Here is a 10,463-nt window from a genome sequence, read left to right as displayed (position 1 = left end):
CTGGGGACCCCATGCGCCCGACGTTGCCGGCCCACCACCTGCTCTAAGGTGACCAAGCAGGATCACTATGCTGAGGTTCAATCCAGTTCCTAGGGGCCTAAATGCATTTTGAAATCTACATAAAACAAAAGCAGAGTTCATCAACATACTCACAGATGGAGAAGGTAATATCATTTGTATGAAATACTAGAATATTTGTTTATCTTCAGTGACTGATATTCAATTACCTTTGTCTCAGGATAGAAGAAAACACCAAGTACTTACCATCACAGCACCTAGATGAAACCATATGAATGCTTTCAGCTAGTTTTTCTTTAAACATAAAATTGATGCAATAGAAATTAACTTAAAATATACATGTATAATTAACAACAAAGTCAGAATGTGTAGAACCACTCTTGCCTTTGTTATACTTGAAACGTGAGACCCTCCCTAATATTGTTCAATGTTAGTAAAGAACATTTTGCTCCTTGTTTTTTGTATCTTGATCACTAATATCGGTAATAAAGTCTTTAGGTAAGAGTATCATTTGGAATCCTGTAGATTTGAAACTTGTGTTCCTTACAGAGGTTATGTTCACTTATAAAATTTATCATAAAATATATCTTTGTTTAAACAAAATAATGTAACTTCAAATTAACTATTGTTTTCTTTCTTTCTTTCTTTTTCTCTAGATCCTTTGAACTCTGATCAAGATTCTTCAAATCATTATCATGGCACTAGTAGTGGCTCTGTTGCAGCTGCCATTCTGGTTCCATTTTTTGCTCTAATTTTATCAGGGTTTGCATTTTACCTCTACAAACACAGGTATTGCAGAAATGCGATTTGTTTGGAAATTTTAGGATTGTATCATGTTAGTTCAATGAATGTGTGAACACTTATCTATACACATTAATTTCATATTGCTATGCAATACTCTCTCTAATATTAAGAATACTTACCTAACAGAGTTTTTAAAATCATACTGTTCAGGTAGGACACTTGAGAATGAATAAATTTAAGAAAATAAATAATGAGTTAAGAAATAACATGCTTTGTTTATGTTTAAATGCAAGAAGAAATAAAGGATTATATTTCTACTTAGAAAGATGGTAATCTTTTAGGAACTATTAGTAGATATTTCAACATTCCAATGGAAGGCTGCATGTAATGATTTCTATGGCCCTTTTAACTCCATGAATATGTGATTTACAATCTTTGATTCATTTCTTACTTCTACGAGTAGCATTATAACTATCACTATTCATTAAGTAAGATTAGCAAGTTCCATTTCTTAGAAAAGAGTTATGAATATGTATTAATTTGAATTGGGCTGTGAATCACAAGATCAGCAGTTCGAAACTACCAGCTGTTCTGCGGAAGCCTTTTAAAAATATGCATTTGATAAAATATTCATTTGATTTGAACTATGTGTTTCCATTTCTGTGGGAAATTTTATCTCATCAAGATTGGTCTTTCTAACCTTCTCCAAGTTGAATCAGAACCCAAGTGGCTTGGCTTGTGTCTAGAAAATGAAGGAAAGTTTTATAATGTGGTAGCTATCCAAATGGTGACTAGTACACCATTGAAATGTTAACTCTTTATAGTCTTTTAATTCTCTGCTTATATACCATGCAAGAAATGCGATGTTGTTTTGTCCAGTTCCCCAGGCACTTCATCTGCATTCTTGTCTCCTGCCTGGGCAAAGCACCAATTTGTTAGCTTTCTCTCCAATGGTTTCTAACCCTCTGCAGATAGGAATAGTCCTTAATAAGTTGACTCCAGATAAACCCTGGTTTTCATTAATGTTTTCATTACTTATGTGCTTAAAGTTGTTTTCTCCTTCAGAGCCAGAGTTCCTGACTCAGATCCACCACAGGACTACTCTGCATGAATTTATTTCTGCAGAGTTTGGATGTATCTAATCCAACTCTGGAACATTTCCCTAACAATGTGGGAACAGTGGTGATGTGTGACCTGAGTGACTAAGTGACATTTTTAGCCAGGTCTTGGCTTCATTAACATTTGACTGAATTTATTTACTAGCTTTTGCTGCTAGTGCATTTTCCAAGTTCAATGTCAAAGATCTCTCCAACACCTAGGGCAGTTGCAAACTGTTTTTCTGCTGACAGGAACCTATTTTTACAAGAGTCACACAGTTTTTATTTCTCTTTCCTTAATGATCCTAATGTAATTTATAAAAACCTGGTAGTCAATTACTAACACAGAAGTTTCTTTGCAACCAATATCATGTGTTTTTCCTAGCGTGGTTTCTTACATTATCACTTGGGTGATAATGTCTTTGAAAACAAAGAAAGGGAGCCAGACCAGATGATCATTAGGTCTTCTGTATGAAAAACAATTCTCTGATTCTCTAATCATAAATTGTATATAGAGATTTGATTTTAACTTTCTTTTAATTCAATCCATCAACACATACATGTGGAAAAAGTTAAAATAAACTTCAAGATGCTCTTAATTTAATGCCTTCCAGAGGCAAAGTCATACTTTAAAAGACCTTTATTTGTTATAAAATATATTTATTTTACATAATGATAAAATATACGTTATAAAATATATTTATAAAAAATATATAAATTAATGTTTAAATGTTACTTTAAAAGACCTTATTAAATATCAATTAGAATACATGATTTTTTTACTGAGAACGCTTTAAGTGAACCTCATGGAAATCTCATGGAGGGAAACCATGTTTCTAAGACTAAGATTAAAGTAGTCCTGGTGTGACACTGTAGAATAAACACTGGACTGCTAACCACAAGGTTAGTGGTTTAGTCCCACCACTGTTATTATTGTTAAGTGCTGTTGAGTTGATTTGGACTCAGCAATGCTTTACATGTTTTCCAAGGAATGGTTGGTGAATTTGAACCACTGACTTTGCAGTTCAAACCGACCTTGCATTCCAGTACATTATCCCACAGTGCCACACCAGGACTCCAAACACAAAATTGTTGTTGTTGTTGTTGTTGTTGTTAGTGCCATAGAGTTGGTTCTGACTCATAGGCACCCTGTATAGGATTTTCCAAGGTGTGGCTGGTGAGTTTGAACCACCAGCCCTGAGGTTTAGACCAACCTTGTAGTACAGCGCGTTAACCCGCAGCACCACACTAGGACTCCAAGCTCTTTGGAGATGCTATATACGGTCTCTATGAGTAGGAACCAACTCGACAGCACTTAACAATATTTCCCTTTATGATCGTAAGGATCAGCACTGGACTGTGAAACATGGGTCAGCAGTTCAAACCCACCCGCTGCTCCTTGGAAACCCTATATTGGGTTGTTGTGAGTCGGAACTGAATCAACAGCACTTACAACAACAACAATCTTTTGAAACAATAGTACATAAAACAAACCAATACACAGACACACATATAAGTAGCTATATACTTTTTATTTGGATTCAGTTATGGAGGCATCTATCCTAAACTGTAATTTCAAGAAGAGAAAAAAATATCCTCTTCACTATTCCCTTTTAACCAGGGGTGAGCAAACTTTTTTCTGCCAAAATTTATAACATCATTCACAAGCTATACAAAATTATCAGTGTAAGAATTACCTGCTAATAGCTTCAATTTTTAAAAGCTACCTTTATAATGCTTACCACTGATTAAAAAGTAAATGAATATGTGTGAATATACACACAGTCTTCTGTCTGTTATTCTGTGTTTGATCAGGAGTCAACCCATGCAAATCATTTCAGTTGTTGCGTTTCTTTTTATGGAAATAGAGAATCTAATTGTTTCTTTCTTCTTTTCACTTTAGAACAAGACCCAAAGTTCAGTATAATGGCTATGCTGGACATGAAAACAGCAATGGACAAGCTTCATTTGAAAACCCCATGTATGATACAAACTTAAAACCCACAGAAGCCAAGGCTGTGCGGTTTGACACAACTCTAAACACAGTTTGTACAGTGGTATAGCCCTCAGTGCCCCAATAGGACTGATTCATAGCCATACCTCTGATGGACAAGCAGTAATTCCTTTGGTGCCATATACCACTCTCCCTTCTAATCTTGGCTTTGCTGCAGCGACCTTTAACATCTTCTACTGGCATATGTGCAGCGAAAACTTCTAGTAAAATATGTCAGAGTCTTCTGAGGATCGAACTACAAATGCATCTTCGTTCTGAAAATGGATTCAAAATGCCTGGCTGCATCTGCTTGAAATCAAACACACTTAAGGAAGACTGCCAAGTCATGCCAATATGTCATACTTAATGCCTCAGACTTTCATATTTTTGTGTGGCTGGGATGCCTTTCAATGCAATCTTCTGGGCACTTGGATACATCCTATGGGTGCAGTGACAAATTGATAGCACCACAATATGTCTTGTTTTGTTTTTTAGCCCCCATGGACACAAATACTCTGGAAAAAAAAAAAAGCTTTCTTGAAGAAAACACCCTTTCTGATAGATGCACACACTTACAAATGCTTCACTCTGTCATCCCTGAGACCTGACAACCTTTGAGATACTCTCAGCTTGCCTCAGTGTCCATTACTAGGGCCATTTGAAAATTTCCCAGTCAGCTCTTCTATTGCAGAATTTTTGATGCACAATTTTTTGCACTAGTGTATTATGAATGACTGAGTAAGATTCTGATATATATATATATTAAAAAAACTATTTACACAGGGTTTATACACACTATCCATTGTATATACACACTCTCTCATGTTGTCAAGCTAAACATTCCATCATCAGTTTAGTTGGTATGTGTAAAAAAAATCCCTAGATATGGCACAGGTTTTAAAAGGAACTATGCTATTGATATGATTAATTATATTCATGCTTCTATTAGCTACATTTATGTGTTTAGTGCAATGAAGATGTCCAGTGAGGGAAAAAAAAAAAAGAAAGAGAAGGCCTTTTTATATCCCATGTGTTTTCTTCCTTTAGTTCTATCATCACTCAATGACTGTCAATATTGTACTACTTAACAGCAGGGTGATTGCAGCAATTGCTATTTGCCATGTAAAAATGTGCATAGTAACTTATTTTAGATAGCTGAGGAACCTATGAGTTTTAGCTCACAATGCAGTTTCCCTTTGGCATTGTTACTATTTTATCTGTGGGATGCCATCATTCTGTGATACTGCATTGAAAGACAATGTACTACAGGTTGCACCTTGAACTCAGTGGAAATTGTTAAGTATCAAAATACCAAGTTTTCTTCTGGAGGCAAAGGAAAATGACACACACTCTACTCTCTTAATACCATATTTTATATACTAATTTGTGCTATGTTTCACGCTTTATATATCTAGATAGAAAGAAAATTTTAGTGATTATGAAATATAATAATATTTTTAGATTGGTACATTATGATATATGGTATAAATAAGACATATATGATTCCAAATGTGGAAAAACTTAAATAGAAAATGTGGCAATGAGAATGCCTATGTGACAATTTTAAAGTGACACTATGCTTTTTATCATTTATACTTGCTTGAGAAAATATTTCAAAAAGATTTATTTTACTATTTGATTTTAAAGTATGTGCTCCACATATTGAATTTTTTTTTCTTTTTCACATCCAAGATTGGACAAAATAGAACTATCAATCAGAATCATAAAATTGGCCTTCACGTGTTGGAGTGAACATATTTACACCTAGCTTTAAAACTGGTATACTTGTTTTGTCTACTGAAGGTTTAAATGCAGAACTTTAGATGTGTACAATGTAAAAAAAAACAACAACAAAGTCAGGACAATAGCTCTTTCTTTTTAAAGTCATTTGAACATTTTAGGAGATCTTTTTCACTTGGCTCCCAACTGTTCTGTTTACTCATATTAAGGGTGCATATACTGTTAGAAGGGCATAACTGACCTCTTCTAGCTCCTTCTTTGCTTTTTGCAAATCTATTCTACCTTCTCATGCTGAATTCTCTGCACATTTTCTCCTAGCCAACCTGACAATATTTCTGAAGATTTGCTTTGCAAGCTGAAGTCCTCACATCACTTTTTTTTAGTAGTCTAGATGAGGTCAGCAGGAGCTGAGCTCCTAACACACACATTGAACTAAAACAAACAGAAAATTATAGAAAGTTTGAGGCTCATTGTGTGCAAGGGAGAACAGGGTTACTATATATATATATATTAGGTGTATATATATACATATATATATATTGTACATATCTAAGTTTGAGTCATTCAAACTAGGTGCAAAATGCTGACTTCAGAGTCTGAATTAATGTCTCTGTCCCCATAACCCTGGCCTGCTTGCTGGTCAACAATGTTATGATATCCTGAAATGACAGGAGATACATACATACATACAAGAAACCACATATCAGATTAGATAATCTTTTCCTTTGTGTGCAAAATCAAAACTACCCTTTGGTTGCCAGTTTGGAGCATGTTATTAAAAAAACAAAAACAGAATCAATGGAATTCTCTTTAGAGAATTCTGCCTAGCTTATTCAGAGGGTGTGTGTAGTATTTAATCAGCTCTCCTGTGAGGTGCTGGAAGGCTCTTGTTAAGGCAGTCAGGAAATGTGCTTACTGAGTTAGGTCTTAGAAGACTCTTCCCTGAGGGCAACCAGAATACATGCGAGGGGAAACAACCACATGCTAAAAGCAGGTTATGTGCTTCAAAGCTGTTTAAAACTGCTGCTTGTTTCACACATCTTGCCTTTCTTCAGTTCAGGCTAGCTGCAATAATTTTTTTCTTCTGTAAAATATTTTGTAAACAACAACAACAAAAAGTTATTATAAAAAGGGGAAAAAAGAACGCTGGCATTATGATCAGGTCAACCCATCATCATTCCCACTTCCCCATCTTGCCATTTCACCACATGCTGCTGACATGAAGTAGGTGCAAAAGACCTTTTTGTACAGAGATATATTTTTTATGAAGAATTTGTAAAATTATTAAATATGCTGTAATTTTTTGATTAATGTAGGTAAATTGTTAAAAATAAATGTTTTTACAATACAAAACTGTAATTTTCCCAATAATGTAAATTGTACCATCTCTAGCTGATTTTCAGTTCAAATCCTATTACACATGTATTAATATAAAAGTGGCCTGTTAAAAATGAACAGTATCTTTTTTGTCAAAAAAATTATAAAGAAAGTGTAATATAGCCTGTGCAATGCCACCTATCTTTAAAGCAAATCAGAGTTCTAATTAAATATTTAATTTTAGATTTCTATTTCTTGTGTGGATTTATTTTTAGCTTTAACACCTTTACTGAAGTCTGTTCTAGGGAAGGAAAAGAAGTGAAGTGCTAGTAAGAAGCATTTGTTGCATTTATAATTAGGCTCAATATTTTCTTAAGATATTAATAAATATCACAATTACAACAGACCATGACAGATAGTACAATAATGTTGAAGCTGAAAGCTTTCTTAATGATTTGCATTAAAAACAATGAAGACATCTATTTCTTTCCAAACCCAAATCAAACCTATATTTTCAAAAAAATTTGTTTTTAATTTGAGAGCTTCTTCGGTAAGCTTTTATAATACCATATCATATATGAAAAGTATAGGCACGTCTAACAAATCACTAAAAATATTATACTTAAGTCTAAAACAAAGAACAAAATCATTATAAAACCTCTAAAAACCAGAGCCAGCTGCTTTTCATTCATTTCTAGGCAGAGGAAACAGAATGTTTTATAAATCCTTAGTGGTCCATAAAGTTGAATGTCTTGCAGTTAAATGGAACGATACACTAATTTTCCTGAGAGTCAAGTTATAACAACACCAACAACAAAAATAATAATAATATTCCCAGTGAGTCTTCAATATAACAAGGTTTGTTTGTTTGTTTAATATCCAACATACATGTTTGGTCTCTTTGTGTCAGTGGTTGTTTAGTTGTCATTTATTGAGAACCTATTGGAGTCCCTGGTGTGGCACTGTGGGTTAATGCGCCAGACTGTAAAGCCATTTGAACTGCAAGGTCGGTGGTACAAACTCATCAGCTGCTCCGTGGAAACCCATAGGGTCGCTATGGGTCAGAATGACTTGACGGCACTCAACAACAACAATTATGCACAAGATATTATGCTTGGTGACTTGCATATATTGCAAATAATCCTTATGAGCTAGCAAAATGGGTTTTTATTATATAGATGAATAAGTGGAAATTCAGAGAAGTAAGTTAATTTTCCCAAGAACACACTGGAAGGCAAAACTAAGATTAGAATTCAGTTTTCTGTTGTTTTGTTAACAAACATTTTGTTTCACTAAAATACCACATTATCAAACTAATAATTTCTTTTACTATTAAACAATTACTCTCATTGCAGCTATGAATTTTATTTTAATTTAATTAATTTATTTGCTATTGTCTGGCAGTAACCAGAAGATAAAAACCCTAGAAGTAAACACTCCATCTTATTAGTTTTCATATGCTACACTTGGACTCACACATAACATATTTTCAAGAAGCTTTTATCAATTTAAGTTGAAATTTAGGTGCACTGTACTGCAAAGTTAGTTTGAGCCACAAGGTCTGTGGTTCAAGTTCACCAGCTGCTCTTTTGAAACCCTGTACAGAGTTGCTATGGGTCGTAACTGACTCGATGTCACTTAACAACAACAGCATAATTATCTGGTGTGGTGCTGGAGAATCACTACTAGAATATTAACTGCAAGATCAGAAATTTAAGCCTACTAGTCAGCCCTACACTACAGGATCCCGATGAGTCTGAACTGGCTCAACAGCACTTAATAGCAAACAACAATAATTATCTTGTGGGTCTTTTTCTAGCACACTAAAATATATGAGAGTTTCAATTTTTTTAAAACATTTTATTGTGAATTATGTGATCGTTTACATGGGAGAACATTGGGTTTACATTTATCCTATTATATATCATTTCATTGCCATGGTTACAGTCCCCTCCATGCATCATCAAACAACCAAAGGGTATACCCCACAAGCCAACCATTCAGTAGTCAGCACACAGCCCTTTTCCCTCTTTGGGTCCAGAGTTCCCAACTGCTCCATCTCTTCACGTCACAGTATCTACCTCCATCTCTAGCATCACTGTTTCTCTGGGTAGGGAGCCACACTCTTCTCCATTGATGGTCCCAGGGACCTCTACTCCTGGACTATAAATCAACCACTCCCCTCCTTTTGCTACAAAACATCTACCTTTACATTTCCAACCCTCACAGTCAGTCCTAATAGCCAGTATTCACTGTTGTACCACAAGAGTCCTATCCCCATCTCCTTTCATCAGCCCTGCCCAGACAGATTGGTTACTACTTAGTTGAGATTCTACCTTTCTCTGTGCCCTCTGGATCTAGGTTCCCTCTTGAAAGCTTGTAAGCCAGTCACTTCTTGCCTTAGTAGTGCCCCTCCCCTCCCTATTTTTGGGAACCAATGTCCAAGTTGCCCATCCCTGTCTACCCTGTATATCGAGATAGTGGGAGTGGTCCTCACTATAAAGACTTGTTCCCTCTTTTGAGCTAGTGCATTCATAGGTATAAGTCAAGTTCATTAAATTGTATCAGATTATTCTTTCTTTCCTCATCTTTCTTATTCTAATTGAGTTCTGATCATCCAGCCATTGAAGCCAGGTCAAGTGGGTATTATCTGCAAGTGTGGGTGTTCCTGTGCATATCCCTTCACTTCTTATCAGCTGGATACTTCACTCTCTACTCTAGTCCTCTGTGGCTATGTCACTGGCTCTGGGCCCAAGATTCTCCAGGTCTTGCAATACTGCTGGTCAAATAGGTCTCCATCCAAGTTCACAGGAGTCTATTGTAGGTAGGACTTAGCTGGCAGCTTCATTGCTGTTTTTCCCTCAATTCCCTTTAATGGTGACTAACGTGGTCACCAGTCAGACCACATGCCTGCTGGTGTATTCCTCTTGAGTCTTAGTCTTAAAAGAGGATTTGTCCTGAGGGGACCCGACCACTTGTCTTGATGTCTCATGTCCTTGTCAGTCTGACTGCCATTATTGATTTTTTTTTTTTTCCCCTGTTGGTCTTTCTTTCAAGAAATATCTTCTGTTATTCTAGCTGCTCCAGGCTGGTCTTCTTGTCCTTTTAAGTGCAGATTTTCCACCTCAGAAGATTCTGGATGGGCTTCAGGACTTCACCCATGATCTTATGCAATGCAGATGCTCCACAGGAAGTCTCCTTCACTGGGCATGTTGTAGCCCCACTTTAGGTATTCCAACCAATTATACATTTGTCTCATATGAATGAAGTCTTTATTATGGGCAGTAGAAAGTCCTCACATATTTATTAAATTTGAATCAAATACATCAGCATGTTTCACACTCATTACTCTGAACCACTGCTTGAGGAACAGAGAATTTTATCCATACTCAACGAACAGAATTGAATGGGTTAGAAAGCCTCAGATGGTCACAAGTTTGTGATGCCACATTCTGTCTCCAGAAGTGTTCTTTAAAATAATTAAAATCTGATTTCCTTTCTGCTTTTTGTTTTGAAGTATTTTTATACAATTATGTGTTGTTGTTGTTGTTGTT

The 10,463-nt window shown here is 35.6% G+C and overlaps 1 protein-coding gene across 1 annotated transcript in view; it reads left to right on the top strand.

Moving 5' to 3' along the window:
- The window catches only part of CSMD1 (CUB and Sushi multiple domains 1), a 2,529,117-nt gene extending 2,525,195 nt beyond the window's left edge, over positions 1–3,922 (top strand). The window contains exons 67-68 of the mRNA XM_006866725.1: positions 675–807; positions 3,763–3,922. Coding sequence (XP_006866787.1) covers positions 675–807; positions 3,763–3,922 — 293 coding nt within the window. The remainder of the gene's footprint in view (positions 1–674; positions 808–3,762) is intronic.
- The last annotated feature ends 6,541 nt before the right edge of the window (positions 3,923–10,463 follow it).

This window comes from Chrysochloris asiatica, unplaced genomic scaffold (assembly GCF_000296735.1).
Source record: "Chrysochloris asiatica unplaced genomic scaffold, ChrAsi1.0 scaffold00095, whole genome shotgun sequence".
Classification (NCBI taxonomy): domain Eukaryota; kingdom Metazoa; phylum Chordata; class Mammalia; order Afrosoricida; family Chrysochloridae; genus Chrysochloris; species Chrysochloris asiatica.
This window is presented reverse-complemented; position numbering and strand designations above follow the sequence as displayed.